Here is an 18,280-nt window from a genome sequence, read left to right on the forward strand (position 1 = left end):
AGTTATGAACTATGAACCATAATATCAGCCATAAGTACTGGCTCCTTATGTAACCCTCTGTTATTATTTTCATGATTAGTAAAATTAAAATATAGGCAGGAACACTCACAATGGATTTACCCTACCATACTAAGGAGGAAGCTTGACATAGTAGAAGGAGACAGTCAATAAATATTTGAATAAGTTAAAGGAAACAGGGAAAGAAAGGAAGAGGAAAGGAAAATTAGAAGGAAGGGAGAAAGTGGCAATGAGATGGAAGAATGAAAAGAGGGAGGGAAGGGATATGGTAGGTGTAATGGGCATTAAAATGGAATATTTAAATCCCAGCTCTGACTCTCTGTAGCTAGGTAAACTTTGACAAGCTGGAAGTTTATCTTCATTTGAACATGAGGCAGTACCTTTCAGAGTGATTGTGAGAAGAATAAATAATAGTTATGCAAGATAAGTCAGAGGTCCATTGAACAATATGTGCCTATAGTCACCAATACCGCTTGCTTAAACATTTTCTAAGAGGGTAGATCTTATGTTAATTGTTCTTATCACAAAAGGAAAATAATAATAAAAAAAGAAAAGAACAGGAGAAAACTTTTGGAGTGATGGTTGTGTTATGGCATAGATCGTGGTGATGGTTTCATGCGTGCACACATATCTCCAAATTCGTCATAAGTATGTACAACTTTTTCTATGTCAATCTCATCTCAGTAAAGTACCCTTGAAAATTACTTACAAAATAATGCCCTTTGCACCAATGCAGATGCCACTGGAGGCTATTATCCTAAGCAAATTAACACAGGAACAGAAAGCCAAATACCACATGTTCTCACTTATAAGTGGGAGCGAAATACTGGATACTCATGGACATAAAAATAGCAACAATAGGCACTGGGGACTCCTAGAGTGGGGAGGGAAGGAAAAGGGAAATGATTGAAAAACTACTGGGTACTATGCTCACTATCTGGGTAATGGGATCAATTGTATGCTCAACCTCAGCATCACATGATATACCCATATAAGAAACATCGTGTGTACCGCCAAATCTAAAACAAAAGTTGAAATTATTAAAAAAGTAAAAAAAAAGGTGCTTAATACATTGTTGCTGATAATTCTTGAATTTAGTTGAATGGTGCCGCTGCTACAACTTAGTACCATCAGCAAACTCTATATAGCATTATCTTATGCATTTTTTTGTTTTTACATTTGCACCAAACTGTACACATTATAAAGGTACAGTGTTTAGAGTATGGTTATGAGTTTGGGAGAAAAGTCTGTTTTTTTAAATAAAATAAGTAATCTATCATTTTTAAAAAGGCATGCTTCTCAACGTTCTGTTGGATGCAAATGTGTCTCAGAATATCTAGAAGAAAACATTAGCACCTTCGCCTTTATTTGAGGGAAGTAAGTGCAACAAGCATCAAGCACCTGAACACCATTTAAACTGTGACATGTAGACCATGCATGATGGCTCATGCCTGTAATCCCAGCACTTTGGGAGGCTGAGGCGGGTGGATCACCTGAGGTCAGGAATTTGAGACCAGTCTGGACAACATGGCGAAACCCTGTCTTTACTTAAAATACAAAAATTAGTCGGATGTGGTGGTGGGCAGCTATAATCTCAGCTACTCAGGAGGCTGAGGCAGGAGAATCACCTCAACCCAGGAGGCAGAGGTTGCAGTGAGCTGAGATCGTGCCACTGCACTCCAGCCTGGGCAACAGACAGAGCGAGATTCTGTCTCAAAGGAAACAAAAACAAAAACAAACAAAATTGTGACACGCACCAGAAGTCGTGATGCTCTCATCCACTTTCCTTTGTAATTAAGGTGCTTTTGGTATCATAATTGAAAGTTATGACTTTTTCATTGATGGCGTCAGATATGGAGGGAATAAAGATTAAAGAAACATACTCACCGATAGGATCTGGTCTCCTCTCTGGAGCTCCCCACTTAGGTCTGCTGGTCCACCAGCCAGAATGAAGGACACAAAAATACCTTCTCCATCTTCCCCACCGACAATGTTGAAGCCCAGGCCAGTGGAGCCTTTGTGCAGGACTACCTTGCGAGGCTCTCTGCAGAAAGAAATAGAGAACACAGCTCAGAGGGTGATCCATTTAAGATTTACATTGCTTTTACTTTCATTGGGATATATGATATCAGCAACTCACTACTTGTAAAATTGTTTCTCAAACTAAGATAACATTTGCACATCAAGAAAGAGGCTAATATCAGGACAGATGTTTGAGTTCCCCACTGTAACAACTACCAAAATACCATGCAAAAAATCATTCCTTCATTCTAAAAAAATTTCTTAAACTACCTTTACTTCTACTTTTCCTTTGTTTAAAACATCTCTTTTTGTATCGAGCACCACAGTAGTACTCAGTATGACGGATGTACACAAAAGCAGGGGGGGATTTTTGGGAAGAAGAGACTAAGGTTGAATGCCCAGATCATGAAAGATCTTACAAGCCAGGTTGTGGGTTTGTTGTTTGCCTGACTGTTAATTAAAATTTACTGTGTAGGCCATGGGGCTCATTAGAAGATTCTGAGACATTAAGAATACTTAAATTCATTTTAGGAAAATTAACAGATGGTCCTATGGAGGGCTGATGGAGAGGAAAGCACAGATATGATCGGAGGTGGGAAAACCATTTAGGATGTTGTCTAGGAATCCAGCTGTGAGGAAGTCACAGCCTGAAGAAGGGTGACAGCAGTGAGAATTTTAAAAAGGGCAACATGAGAGAGGAAATTTGAAGGGAGAAGCAGTAGGTCCAGAGATGACTCAGACATTGGAAAAAGAGGAGAGAGAGCATCTAAGTAACTAGCAAAAGGAGAGATGAGTGGAATCCAGGGTCATGAGAATGAGTATGATTTTGACATACTCAGTTCCAGGAAATAGTGAGATATCCAGGTGGAGATGTTCTGAAGCAGCTGGAGACAAAGAATAGGAATATGGGCCTTCAGAGAGGACTATAAATACATATTTGAGGATCATCAATAAAAAGGTCAGAGATCAAATCTTGAGCCAATAGTTCACTGAGTTTGTGTAGAGCTCAGAATAATATGGAATTATAGAATGTAAAAAGTCTTAAAAGGCATTTAGTTCAATTTTCTGTATCAGTAGTTTTAAAAAGTGTTTTTGCAAGCCTTAGGTTTGACCAAGTTGTCATTTGTATCACCCACCCTCCTCTCCCAAACATCTCAGTTCATCTTCTATTTTCCAGCTCTTAATGATGTAAGAGTGAGAAAGAGCCATCCCATGTATTTTATACTAATGGCTACACAAAGAATTTGTTACTTGCTATCACATTTCCATGCATAAAATGATGCATTATGTATATATGCCTTATTATGAGGAAAGGTGTAAAGTGCGCCTCACAACTTGAACTGTAAGTAATAAATTATGTAACAATGCATTAAGTCAGAGGTAAAGTGACATAGAGTTAACTCATTTCATTCTACAAATACTTTGTAAACACCTACTGTGCCAGGAAGGTGTTTCAGGTGCTCAGAATGTTTGCAAACAAAACAAATATCCCTGTCCTTGTGGGCTTACAATCTAATGAAGGTAGACCACTAATAAACAATAGATGCAATAAATAAGTTCATTATATAGCATGTTAGAAGGCAATAAGTATTTTGGAGAGAAAAAAAAGCAGAGCAGTGTAGGAGGGATAGGTTGTGGTGAGGAGGGCCTGGGTAGGATGCATTGAGAAGGTGACATTTTACAAAAAATTGAAGAGGTGAGGAAACTAGTCATGTCGCTATAAAAAGGAAGAACATTCTGGCCAGAGGAAAGGAACAGCCAAACAGAGATCCTAATATGGAAGGGTGCCTGGTGTTGTCAAAGAAGAACTAGGAGGCCACTGTGGCTGAACTGAGTGAATGAGGAAAGGAGAATGGTAAACAATGAAGTCACTGTTTTAGTTTTCTATTGCTGAATAACAAGTTACCACAAATCTAGCAGGTTAAAACCACAGCCATTATTCTCTTTCAGTTCTGTAGGTCAGGAGTCTGGGTGGACTTGACTGTGTTGCCTACCTATGCTGAAGTCAAGGTGTCAGCCAGGCTGAGCTTTATTGCAAATTTCTGAGGAAAAATCTGCTTCCAAACGTATTTAGGTTCCTGGCAGAATTCAGTTTCTTGTGGTTGTAGGATTGTATTAGTCAGGGTTCTTCAGAGAAAGCCAACATGAGATTGCACACACACACACCCCTATGGTATATACACATACACACACACCCCTATAGTATATACACATACATCATAAGGAATTGGCTTATGTAGTTGTGGAGGCTGATAAGGCCCAAGATTTGTGGCTGGCAAATTGGAGACCGAGGAGAGCCAGTGATATATATTAAATAGTTGTAGGCTGAGGCTAAGCCTGAAGGCAGATGAAGACGGCTGATGTCCCAGCTTGAAGACAGTCAGGAAGAAGCAGCAAATTCACCCTCTCAATGCTTTTTTATTCTATTCAGGCCTTCTGTGGATTAGATGAGGATCACATCCCTTGGGGAAAACAATCTGCTTTACCCAGCCTATTGATTTGCATGTTCATCTCATCCAGAAACACCCTCACAGACATACTGAGGAAAATGTTTAACCAAATAGCTGGACCCTCAACGACTCAGTCAAGCTGACACATGAAATTAACCATCATAAGGAATAAGGTACCCATTTCCTTGCTGGCCATCAACTGGGGCCTCTCTCAGCTCCTATAGGCCATCCACATTCCTCACCCCATGGCTCTCTCTATCTTCAAGCAACTAATGGCACATTGAATCCTCTTCACATTTGGAAGCTCTGACTTCCTCTTCTCCAACTAGCTGAATAACTCTTTGCTTCTTAGGGGTTTATGTGATTAGGCCAGGCCCACCCAGATAATTTTCCTATCTTAACTGATTAGTAACCTTAATTACACTTGCAAAATCCCTTTTCTTATGTAAGAACTTAATTGTGGGAGTAACACCAGGAGGTAGATATCATGGGTCCCTCTTAGAACTCTGCCTACCACTATCAGAGAGACAACGGGGCATTAATCCTGCAGGGCCTTGTAGATCATTTTAAAAGCTTTGACTTTTACTCTGATAGAAATGGGGAGCCTGTGAGGAAATGATTTGACCTGACTTACATTTGTAAATGATTCCTTTGATGTAAAATAGAGTCCTCTTGCAGCTGGGTGGGCATGGCAGTTCAGCTCCCCCTTGATCACAGAAACAGCAGGGAGGGAGACACAGAGCATTCCCCTCATTCTACCTCATTGCCACTAGGTGGGAGTAGAAGTTCAGCTCCGCGCTTGGATCCACTAACACCAATCGGGGAGAGAAGATGGGGTGCTGACTAGCACTGCCTTGAACCACCTTATTCTCCTTACCTTTGCATGGGGGTAGGAGTTCAGCTCCTCACAGGGCCCTGCTGATACTATCCTGGCAGGCGGAGTGGTTTTCCAACTAGTACTGATTTCCTCTTTCTCCTACTTCATTGCCACTGTGCAGGGGTGGAAGTTAAGCTTCTTGCCAGTTCCCATCAATATTAGGAGTAGGGGAACGGAATGCCAACTAACGCCACCTCATTTCAGCCTGTTGCTGCTGGGTAAGGGTACAAGTTCAGCTCCCCACTAGAAAGTGGAGTATCGACTAGCACCACCTCGTACCCCCTTGTTCTGCCTATTTGCTGCCAGGTGGGGATGGAAATTCAGTTCTTGTTCTGTCTACCAACAACAGCCTAGTGGAAGAAGTGTAAGGCCATCTTAGAGTTGCCTCTCCTGGCTGCCGCTGGTAGAGCCAGAAACCTAGCTCTCGGCATAGCACTACTGACACTGCAGGGTTGAGGGGACAGTTTTTTCTTTGGTGTTTGGCTAGAGTAGGTCAGTATTATCAAAAGTTTTCTGGTTCTATTAGTCTACCTGTTTTTCCCAGTCATTTATCTAAAGGGAGCAGGTTTTACTTGGGGCTGTTTTTGTCTGTACTTATTGGCGGTTCCAGGCTGCAGGTTCTCCAGTGCTCCATCCAAATACATAGCAAGCAAAAACAAAAAAACAAAAAACAAAAAACCAAAAAAAAAAAAAAAAAAAAAAGAAAAGAAAGAAAAAGTCCTGGGAACTCACTACAGTATCCTTCCTTTCCTAGCCAGTTTGTTGCCTCCTTTCCAACTCTAAAGTCTTCCTACATTTGTGTTTTTCTACTCAAGGTTATTTGTTTTGTTTTGCTTTTTAAATAAGAGGGTGGATTAGAGAGAAATGGGGATACATTTTAAACGCAGAGGCCAACAGAATTTTCATGAAAAGGTTATTGTCGAAATCTCCCCCTTTCCCCAGAATAAACACACGTATAGACATTCTTAGTGGATCCAACAACACTGAAGCTCTATATAGTACATATAGATGGAGGGAAGAGAGTGATTAGGACTCTGACATTTGTCCCTGTGCTAGATATTGTGCTTGATGCTTTCTGTGAATCATTTGATTTATTCCTCAAAAAAATGAAAGGTATACTGATTTTGCAACTACTTTAAAACAGGAACAGAAAGCAAAATAGATTGATGATTGGATAGATGGGTAGGTATGTGATAGAGAAAGTATAGGAAAATGTTAATAGTGGAATCTAGGTGACAAGTACATGGATGTTCATTGTAACATTTTTAAACTTTTCCTTATGTTTGAAAAATGTTTATAATGAAATTATGAGTAAAATAAATAACCTGATGAAGAAATCATTAGGGCAAATGTTTAGATTAGTGAAATGAGACTACTTGTCTAAGCTTTTAACTGAGTTTAGTAAGTAGCAAAGGCAGGATCAAGGACATAGATTTTCTGTCTCACAATCCAAAAGTCTAGAATATGGTATATACCAGAGATTGCAAACCAGCAAGTCAAAGGCTGAATTTGACTCATAATATTTACAAATGTTTGAATTAGTTGCCCAAGTTTAAAATTAGGAAAATTTGCATGAAATATGGATTTGTGGCTTCACATGAAAAAAGTCTGGCATTCCATCAACACTAGCTCCCAGTTTTGCTGTGAGGCAACACTTGGTTTAGAGAATGGGCTTCTTTAGAAGGGTCATTCATGCTCTAGTTTGCCACAGTCCTAACCTCTTTCTCCTGTTCCCAGACAAAAAAAAAAAAAAGCTGTCATTGTACCACATTTGCACTTCTTATAAAATTAAGAGGAAAGTATTTCTTGTACTCATACTCCTATCAAAAATGGGAAAATGAAAGCTTTATGGAGGGAATCATATTTTAATAAAAATGGGAGAGAGTAAGATTCCTATGGAAGTAAAGATTATTCTTACATGTTTAATATGCAATGTGACTTTATGCAGGAAGAATACAGCTTTCAAAGGTCATTATGAAACATCATTGCCCAATACCCATTTATGTTACCCATCTGGGGGCATTTTGTTAGTGACCTTTGCACTTTGACATACTGCTTCCTGTCTTTAAAAACAGAAAACATATAATGTTTGCATGACAGTAGATTTTATTTATTTTACCTGGACCCCATTGATTTCAAACTATCAAAACAAATCTTTTAAAATATATTATTTGGAATTTTTGAAACTCAGAAGATTTAAATGCCTTTTTTAAAAACAGAATTTTATATTATAGTTAATTATGATACTTACTTTAATAGTGAAGATAAATGACAAAAAATAAATTTGTAAAATGGAATGCAAATAAAATGTCCTAAGCACACTTCAAATGATTTATTTTTTCTAATTTAAATTTCTTATCCTAATAACCTATTACAGCAATCTGTAGATTTTAAAGCATTTCACATATATTTTCCTGTTAGAGGATCAAAGCCCTTTAAAGTATTACAAGTCCTATTTTACCGATGCTTAGGTAAATCGGCTTGTCTACATTCACATAGCCAGAAGCATCAGAGCTAGTCTCTTTGCTGTAAGTTAAGTGTTTCATCCATTTGATGGAGAGGGAACTTAAACAATGAAAATTTTTAAAAACGAAGCTAAAATTCAAGTATATTTAAAGTATAGTAGTATACATTGAAGTATATATAAGCCAGAGGAGGATTCTTAATTTAAAAAAGGGATTACGATATATTACAGAATATAGTTTCCAAAACCAGTGACACTCAAAGATTCACTTTAACTGCCCTTAGCTCTTATCATTTGAACCACATGGTTCAACACCTCATTCCATGCTGCCTTGCACTCTTCTCTCTCTGAATGTCATGGTATCTACTCCAACCCCTTCATCCCCTCTAATTCAGGTTTTGACTTTTAGGATAAACTCCCAACTTGAAGTCTCCTTGATCCTAGTTTCAATCTTCCAAATACATTCTCCTCCCTAAAATACAAATCAGATCACCTTACTACCCTGCTTAAATGTCTCCAGGCACCCTATGTTCCAGCCACATCAAAGTCCCTGTGCTTCCCTGAGTTTGACATGTTGCTTCATACCTCTACGTTTTGGCTCAGGCCACCTTAAAACTCAGTTCAACCATCACTTCTCTGAATCCCCAGGTACATATGATAACTTGTTCCTTGGGTCCACACTGTGTCTTCCACACATGCATCTATTGCAGCATGTTTTACAGTGTGTCATAATTGCTCATACCTTCTTCTCAAGAAAATGTGAACTCCTAGAACCCAGGCACCAGCATTTCCCCAGTAATAGGAAGATGCCTGGCAGGTAGCAGAAACTCAGGAAATAGGTATTAAATGAATGGATAAACTCCCACAGTGATTAAGGTCTCCATTTCATATTATAATTAATTACACGAATGTCTTTCCCTCTTCCTAGATTTTAACCAGGTATGTCAAAATCTAAATTCCAGAGATATAGATCACAAAACACAAATGGGCAAAGCAGGATGAGAAGGAAATATAGCAAACTGGAAGACACATTTCATCTAAAAGGGGGCTGCTGCTGCTCAACTCTGGACAATCGCTCCAAGCAGGAATGTCAAGCAATCTTGACAGATTCTCTAATTTTTAAAGATAAGCCAAGAATCTAGATATTTATATAAATTTCCCAGAATTCAAATATGACAATGGTTAAAAAAGGTAAAAGCATGGTGCAGGTCAAACTAAAGATGTCTGTTATGCATCCAGCTATGAACTGCCAGTGTGAGACTCTGCCTTGTTAGAAGTTAGATGGTGCATTTGACATCTGCTTCATGTTTTTCGCTTCCATGGTGCTCAGAATGGTACTTGACTGATGGTCATTTAATATTCCACATTTAGCCCATCCTTTTCTTCACTTTTCAGTTTCTCCCATTCTATAATACCCTTTTATCTTACTGTTTCCCTTTTGTCTTTTTTTTCCTTTTATATTACAGCTGCTCAAGACCCATGATCTTCATGATAAACCATTCTCAAACATTTTGAGCCTAGCTGCTTTTGCATGCATACTGCTGATGCTAATGACTCTGGGTCTGATTAATATAATAGCCCACATTCCTAAGAACTGTTTTGTGTGTGAGGGCATTGTGGCCCCCAGTGAGATCATAATATCCTGGAGGTGAGGTATCATGGTTTACTTTCTGGGTATACCTAATACTCATAGAACAGTGTTCAGTCAACATCTGATGATTGAATAAATAAACACAATTTATAAATAACTCAAATACTTTTTATACTAGAATGATTTGGGGACTCTGATTTCCTATTTTATTCATCATCCAGAATTCATATTGCTGAAGGCTCTGTTACTAATCATTATTATACATCATTACACATTGACAGTGGAACAAAATTCTATCTCTCATTTCTCATTCTGAAATTAGCTCAGGGATTGTAATCTTCTAGAAATTTTCCCTGATACTCTCCTTAGTCTCTCTACTCTAGGCTGAGTTGGGTGCTTCACCTAGCAATCTTTTCATGTATCTATCATAATGCTTATTCCACTGGATTGGTTTATTTGACTCCCTTTCTAGCTAGAGTGAGCAACTTCCGGGCAGAGACCCATACAAAACAGACATATGTTGGCATTTGCTTTTTGTCTCCAATACCTGGTACATAAGAGGTGCTCACTGTCAGCTAATTTCATATTATGTTTTAAGTATGGAATGTATAGAAGACATAATTTGGTCACTCACAATATCAGCAGTTTTAAAAACAAAGTTAGATAGCTACTTAAAAATATGTATCTTACCCATCCATCCAACTTCCAAAGACAAGCATCTATGGAGTACCTATGTTGTGTTAGGCACTGTGAATACAAAGATTAAAGAGCCTGGGGTAGGAGGAGCCACATGTAAACAAACGCTTATAGAAGCCTAGGAAGTGGACAAGTGCTATGACAGAAACTTGTGAGCAATAAGCTAAAGTAGCCAAGTAGCCAAGACTAACTCTTAAGAAGAAGGCCAGCCTTCTTCTTAAAAGGTATTATTCTTTTATCATCATCACTTAGATGAAATGTGCTATATTCATTTAGGCAGTTTTTATTTTTCTCTTAATATTATGTAAAAAGTCTTTATAATTATAAAACCTTTGGATGCTGAGCGAATGGAGAAATGCCAGCCTGACCTGCTGCAAGCTGTGACAGATCATCAGCAGCATAATCTTCTTCAGCTGGAGTCTCAGAGGATCCTCTAAACTAGTCAGGATGTTTTGAGGAGAAAGGAGGTGCTGTAGGCTTTCTCTCTTTACAGCAGATGGTTTAAGACGGTTCATGACTCAAAAAGGAAAATTACCGCCAGGCTTGGTGGCTCACGCCTGTAATCCCAGCACTTTGGGAGGCCAAGGCGGGCAGATCATGAGGTCAAGAGATTGAGACCATTCTGGCCAACATGGTGAAACCCCATCTCTACTAAAAATACAAAAATTAGCTGGGTGTGGTAGCGTGCACCTGTAGTCCCAGCTACTCAGGAGGCTGAGGCAGGAGAATCGCTTGAACCTGTCTCAAAAGAAAAAAAAAAAAAAAAAAAGGCCGGGCACGGTGGCTCACGCTTGTAGTCCCAGCACTTTGGGAGGCCGAGGCGGGTGGATCACGAGGTCAGGATATCGAGACCACGGTGAAAACCCGTCTCTACTAAAAATACAAAAAATTAGCCGGGCATGGTGGCGGGTGCCTGTAGTCCCAGGTACTCGGGAGGCTGAGGCAGGAGAATGGCGTGAACCTGGGAGGCAGAGCTTGCAGTGAGCTGAGATCGTGCCACTGCACTCCAGCCTGGGCGACAGAGCAAGACTCTGTCTCCAAAAAAAAAAAAAAAAAAAAGGAAAATTACTACTTACACTGAAGTCTTTCTCATGGCCATTCGTGGGCTATTCCTTGAACTCTGAACGTCTGGGGGCTTGGGAAGTCACTCCAGTCAAATCCTACAACGTCCATGTTGAGAGGCTGTATTGGGTAGTGGGAATTAAGATATAAATATGTTTTCATTGATCTTTCTAAAGAACATATCTTACCATGTTTCTCTCTTGCTCAAAAGCCTTCTAAGGATCTGTGTACCTTTTAGGATAAGGTCTAAACTTCTACATAGGCATTCAAAGCTTCCTATTATTTGACCTCACCTACCTCTCCACCACTTAACTTCATTGTGCCCCTTTGTATTTCATGTTTCAGCCTTAGAAAGTTGCCAACCACAGCTTCTCATCCCAGGTTTTTCCTCCTTGTCTTTGCCCAGGCTGTTTGCTGTTTGCTTTGGCTAGAAGGATGCCTGCCTTTTCCTGCTATTCTCATCTATCTAACGAGGTCCTACTTGGCCTTTAAGACTGAGGCCAGGTACAATCTCCTCTCTGCTGTCCCCTCTACCCTCACCTCCAGAAGAACTGACTTTTTTGAAACCACATTGTCCTTTCATTGATCACACCACTATCACTGCCTTTACTGTTCTGAAATAAATTTATTTACCCATCCAACTATGCTGTCAATCTGTATGGTCCTGAAAGACAAAGATAAAGGACTTTTAGGTCCTTGTTTTGTGTAATTTTGGGAGCGGGTACAGGCTGAGCATATAAGAGACATACAAACAAAAATATTGTTTCATGAACGGAAAAAAAAAAGTGAGTGGTTGGGAAAAATGATACTGAGTTCTAGTTCTGGCTCTCTTGGGATCTGTGGGAAGCCAGGATTGTCCTCTACAGGTCGGGTTCCTTGCTTGCGTAATGGAGGGAATAATGTTTGTCTCATGGGGAAGTGTTGAAATTCCGATAAGACAATGAACTAAAGGCATCTAGAAAACTGAGAAGTTTTAAAGAAAATTAAATATTGAGATGCTATTTCCAGTAATTTGGCATATTAGATATTCTGAAAACCCCTTTCATTACAAAGCAGCTAAAAATTCTGAATAAAATAGTTATAAAATACTTTTAAATGCTTGGCTAAGCTTGCAAGTAAGAGAAATCTTCAGAGGCTGAAAATGAAGCAGAAATGCAAACTCAGAAGAAAGCAAGTACTGAGAATAGCAGCAGACTGAAGAGTGATGAGCTAGTGTGTTAGTGTCTAGATTTGATGGCTGCATGAATAGGACTGTGTGAGCCCAGTGGTGGGATTAGATCAGAGACACCTGAGCAAAATTAGGACCCTGTGAGGCTACACCCCAAACAAAAGGATAAAGTACAAAAATATTAGCACTTCAACAATATCCAGGATACATATCTATCCTGATTTTGGCTCATAGGGTAAAAAAAGGGCCTGGGGGCCAGGCGCGGTGGCTCACGCCTGTAGTAATCTCAGTACTTTGGGAGGCCGAGGCGGGTGGATCACTAGAGGCCAGAAGTTCGAGACCAGCCTGGCTAACATGGTGAAACTCCATCTCTATTGAAAAAAAAAAAAATTAGCTGGGCATGGTGGTGCATGTCTGTAATCCCAGCTACTTGGGTGGCTGAGGCACGAGAATTGCTTGAACCTGGGAGGTGGAAGTTGCAGTAAGCCAAGATCGCATCACTGCACTTTAGCCTAGGCAACAGAGTGAGAGTCTGTATCAAAAAGAAAAAAAAAAAAAAAGGGCCTGGGGAACTAATCAAGGCATGTTTGAATGTCGAATAAGTTACACTTGCAAACAGAATTAATAAAACTGAATAAATTGGGAGAATAAAGGAGGGAGAGTCCACCTGAGTGGTAGAAGAAAGATCTTCGCAATAGATCTCCAGCACTGTGAGGTCGAGGTGATCTCCAGCTCCAGCTGCAGGTGGCTAACATAAATGTGCTGTCCTGGTGGTAGGGGTAACATATGAGATGGGCCCATCTGGCCATCCTAGCTCAATGACAGTAGTCATTAGGGTCACTTGGTTGGCTAATTTCCCACTCAGAGTCCAGGCTCACCAAGCCTCCAGCTCATTAAAATATAATTTATCCTAGTGTTTTTCCTATTGAGAGCAATGTGCTAGTTATAGCACATTCTGGTATCTTGAGTAGTTACATTTTGCATCATATATTAAAAACATGGTATTACAGCATATAAGCTTGATTACTCCTGGATACACTGACAAAAACTGAGTTCCAGAGACTGCAGATGGAAGGCCCAGATCTAGTACAACGACAACCCAAAAAGGGTCTATTACCCTTGGAAGTCATATGGGAAGTCTACAGCTGGTCTTCCTGAATCCTTTTTCCTTCATTTCTCTATTAAATGCTACTGCGTTCACGTGAACAATGTTATTAAAAAGAGGAGATACTTGTAGGAGATCAAAAAGATTTTTTTAGTAGAAAGAGAAGACATGTATTAGGAAACTTGTGAAGAGAGGGGCATACCAAAGGTGGTCACATGGAAGACAACAACAGAAGGCTTCAAAGCTGCTGGTTGATTACAACCTTCTTATATCTAAATGAGCTAGCTCCTCAGAAGGATGCAGTATAATGTGTGCCTCATATTTAAATAGTTAATTTGGTCAGTTAGCCAAATAATCAGTCAAACAGATTACTGGGCATCATACAGACACACAAAGATAGGGGGTTTTGTTGAACTGCTATTTGAGGACATGTTATTAAAATAATAGAAAGAAATCTGTCATCATAAGGGGGGGATCTATGCATTAAATATACAATATAGAGCAGGCTGACTTCAGCAAAATAATAACCACACTGATACAGAGTTTATACTAAACATACTGTGGTTGGTACTGTGTGGGATAAAACAAGCCTACTAGAGGGGGATGTCATGGGATACTGTGATACTGGGAAAGACTATGGGCATTGGAGCTACATAGATCTAGGCTTGAATCATAATCCTATCAATAAATACTTGAGTAACCTTGGTGTAGTTTCTTGAGGTCTTGCTTTTTTGGCTATAAATTGTGAACAGTAATATCTATTTTCTGGCATTGTGAAGATGAATTGAAATAACATAAAAATACTAGAATCACACAGCAAGTGCTCGGTAAATGCTAACTCATTTCCTTTCCCTCTAGAAAGTTATAATCTTTGAAAGGCAAATAGTCACACATAAAGTAATAAATCAACATTGTAAAGCCACATATGTTAAGTACCAAATGAGTACTGTGGATGAAAGATCTCTGTGTTAAAGAACAAATATTAAGTCATATAGAATGTACAATCTGAACTAGACCTTGACAGATGGGTAGAAATTAGCAAAGTGGAAAGGAAAGTAGAGGATATTTCAGTACATAGCATGAGCCTAGGGCCAGAGCGGAGATATGCAAGATGTATTTGGAGAATAGTGAGTATCCCAGTTTGAATAATGTGCAGGATTGGCCTCAAGGAAAACTAGAAGACTGAGGCAGACTGGGAAGGAACACGGATGCCAACCTAAGGAATTCAGACTTTATACTCGGATAATGTGAAGACATTGAATGTTTGTGTACTCAGGGGAGACTTTGTGAATGCAATAACTTCTATTTGTAAGCCTTAAGTGTTTATGTTACATTGTTCTGTTTCTACAGTCCCCCAAGTTTGCCTGCAATGAGGTTAATTAATAATTCTAAAGGTCTCTAAAGACACTTCTGCTGCAAAGTGAGGGGCTTTGATTGAGGCTGTAACATAAGGTCTTGGATTTAACTGCTAAGATCTGTCTGAGTTCTTTGTAAAACTCTTCCTTCTCTGGAGTAAATCTTACAATTAGGCACACATCTGAGACTACATATAACAACCTTGGTAAATGGAATCAATCAGACAAATTAAAAAATTTTGTTCTCGCAACATAAATCAACTATAGATCAATTAGTTTGATTTAAAAATATTTGGAGTACTTTCTTATCCACATATCAAACATGATAATCTAATAACCAAGTTCCAACTCAATTTGTTTTTGTCTAAATTTCTCAAGAAAATAAACAAAGAACCAATTTTATGTTGCTCCACATACTTTCTCACTTTTCATAACCATACCTTCTAATCATTATTTTATCTCCAAAGCAAAAAAAAAAAAAAAAAAAAAAAAAAAAGGATTACCCCTCTTTTTCTTTTATTTCATAATGTTTTGGTTGCCAACTTATTTTTTAAGTTATATATACTATCCATAATAACAACAATTTGCTTTTGCTCCCTGTTGCATTTTGAAGTTTTAAAGATAAGTTAATTATAAAAGGAATATTTTTTGATAATTACAACAGGAATAATTTTAGCAATCTTGTTAAACTAAATAAAAGTAAAAAAGTAAATATCTATTGTACAGAGTTATTTTTCATAGTTGTGTCATTTGTTCTCAAGCTCTCATGACTGGTGAAATAATGTCTGAAACTATTATGAAGCTGGGGCATTAGCAAAACTAATATTCAAAAATAGGATTCGAGAAAAAAACTCTGCATATTCTTCCTGAAGGCAAAGTACACTTTATGAAAGATTTTTTAAAATGTCTTTCGAGTTGAAGCATTATGGTATTATGAAACTCCAATTAATTATCAAATGTTCAAACCCTCTACAATTAGTGTGATATGGGGAAAATGGCTTGAATTAAAGTGAAATAATTGGGTTCAAGTATTTCATGTTTTGTCTTAACTCTGATTTGGATATATCCATATTATTGTAGAAAAAACTTTAGGCTGAGGCCTGTTTTCTAGTCCTGACTCCAATATTAATGCCTGAGTGTCCTTGAAAACAGCCTCTGAACAAGTTTCCATATTGTATAACTAGGGGAGGGGTGAAAAAGGCAAACCAGAATCGCCACGATCCCTTCCAGCTCTAGCATTTCACATGCTTGCTTAATGAAAATCAGAAGTGGGGCGTTCCCATTTCTAAAACCACAATTCCACTTGATGATTTAATAAATATTTAGTACTCACCTTCAAGAAAGTGGAGAGAACAGAAATGGCTCTATTGTTAGGTCCTCTCCAACTTGGCCTCTCTTCAGCTTTTGACATTATAAACGTTCCTCTCTATATTTCCGTAATTGAAATTTTGGGAAATGTTCTATGTATCTGTTTGCCCAATATCGTAGCTACCAGTCATATGTGTTAGTAAGCACTTGAAGTGTGGTTGGTGTGATGGAGAAACGTAATTCTCCTCTTTTTCCTTTCCTCTAGCTCTTTCTTGGAGGGGTCCTTTGTCTCTCTAGGTCTCAGTTTAAATTGTGCTCTGTGACCACTCCATCTAAACTAGTCCCCCACACCTTTTTTTTTTTTTTTTTTTTAAATCACGGCATCTTGTAAGGATACTTATCCTACAGTAAATTAATTGTGTTTGTTTGTTTGCTTGTTGCCCATCTCTCACTAGAATGCAATCTCTATGAGAACTACAACCCCCTTGGGCCTCTAGCATCTAGTCTAGTGCCTGGTACAGATTAGGTACAGATTAGTGCCTGGTACAGATATTTTTTGAATAAATTAATAAATAGGTGGTCTTATCCTTTGCTATATTGATAATCTACTAATTCATATCTCTAGCTCAGATCAGTCTTCTCTACTCCAAATTTCTATTCAGTTGCTCCAGAATGAAATCATTATTTTCTCCCAGAATTTTTTTTCTCCCTTTTGTTCCTTATCTGGGTTAATGGTGTCTGCCCAATTTTCAAATCAGAAACTTCTGCATTTTCTTCTCTACTGCTCATCTAGTACTTCCAATCATCCAACAAATGCAGTCATCTTTAATTCAGAAATGCCTCTCACGTCATCTTAGTATTGTTGCCTCAGTTCAGGCCCATGACATCTCTGCCAGGGATCCCTAACTAGGATTCTCCTAACAATATGAAGTAACTATTAATTTAGGCTCCATGGACTTCTTCAATCTCAGCTTCCAATACATTCCTTCTGGCACTATACCTATCAATTATGCATAAATTCCTGTGTGGCCCTCATGGTCAGACTCTCCTGTGCCATTTGTGTGTTCTTCCTCTGTTTGGAATGCCCATCTCCAGATGAACCAGTTTATCCTTCAACAATTCCACAGGCACATTTAGCCATCTCCTGGGCGGTGTTCCCAGAGCATTTTATTTGGGGGCATTATAGCACTATCACTTAAAAATAGATATAGATATACGTATCTGTCCTCTAACAACTGGGAATTCTTTATGCACAAAAAATATATCTATTCAATTTTTTGAAGAATGACTTATTCCTCTGCAGTAGTTAATTACCCAGCTTTGGTTTCAGACACACATCTAAGTTTAAAACTGAGATTTGCCATTTATTAGCTACAAGACTTTGGTCAATTTACTTCATCTTGTTGAACCTCAGTTTTTATATCCCAAAATGGGTATAATGCTAGTACTTACACTGTGGTTTTTGTGAGGATTAAATGGGATAATAAATGCAAATGCCTGGACCATATTAATAAATAAATATATTAATAAATAAGGGAGATAAATAAATATAAATAAATAATATATAATAAATTAATAAATAATAATAAATAAATAAAAATTGTAAGCTCTTAATAGTCATTCAAATGTTTATCAAGCATACACCATTTGTCAAGTATTGTGTTATAGATGAAGATTATTATGACTGACTTGGTCCTCATAGAATTTCTAATCTAGAGGAAGAAATAAGACATAAATATAGAGAGATAGATATTTGAAACGAAATGTAGAGTAATAAAAGAGATACATAAAAATTGTTATGAGGGCCTGGGATAGAAAGAAATAATTTCTGGATGGGGGTCTATGGAAGGTTTGCTGAAGGAGATCACACTTTAATTACACAGGAAAACATGGCCAGAATTATTTGCTTTGTGAATTACTTCTCTCAGCATAGCATGTGCTTTGCAAGGGCAGATGCAGGTTTTATGTGGTCTGGAAGTTTTACAATCTGGAGCTCCTTTTTTTTTTTTTTTTTTTAAAAAAAAGCATAAAATATTACATTTATAACACGAATTTCTTATTTACCCAGAATGCTAGTGCCTGACATCTAAAATGTGCTTACTGTAAATGAACTCCCTTTCCCCCGGCCTTTGTGTCTCCAGTACCCAGCAAAATGTCTAGCACA

General features: G+C 38.3%; 1 protein-coding gene across 19 annotated transcripts in view; it reads right to left on the bottom strand.

The window, feature by feature from the left end:
* DLG2 (discs large MAGUK scaffold protein 2) overlaps positions 1–18,280 on the bottom strand; it is a 2,166,992-nt gene that overhangs the window by 375,621 nt on the left and 1,773,091 nt on the right. For all 19 annotated transcript variants that reach the window (XM_034934113.3, XM_063608698.1, XM_055093779.2 and 16 more), the window contains one exon: positions 1,906–2,062. In XM_034934113.3, the coding sequence (XP_034790004.1) occupies positions 1,906–2,062 (157 nt within the window). The remainder of the gene's footprint in view (positions 1–1,905; positions 2,063–18,280) is intronic.

Source organism: Pan paniscus, chromosome 9 (genome assembly GCF_029289425.2).
Source record: "Pan paniscus chromosome 9, NHGRI_mPanPan1-v2.0_pri, whole genome shotgun sequence".
NCBI lineage: Eukaryota > Metazoa > Chordata > Mammalia > Primates > Hominidae > Pan > Pan paniscus.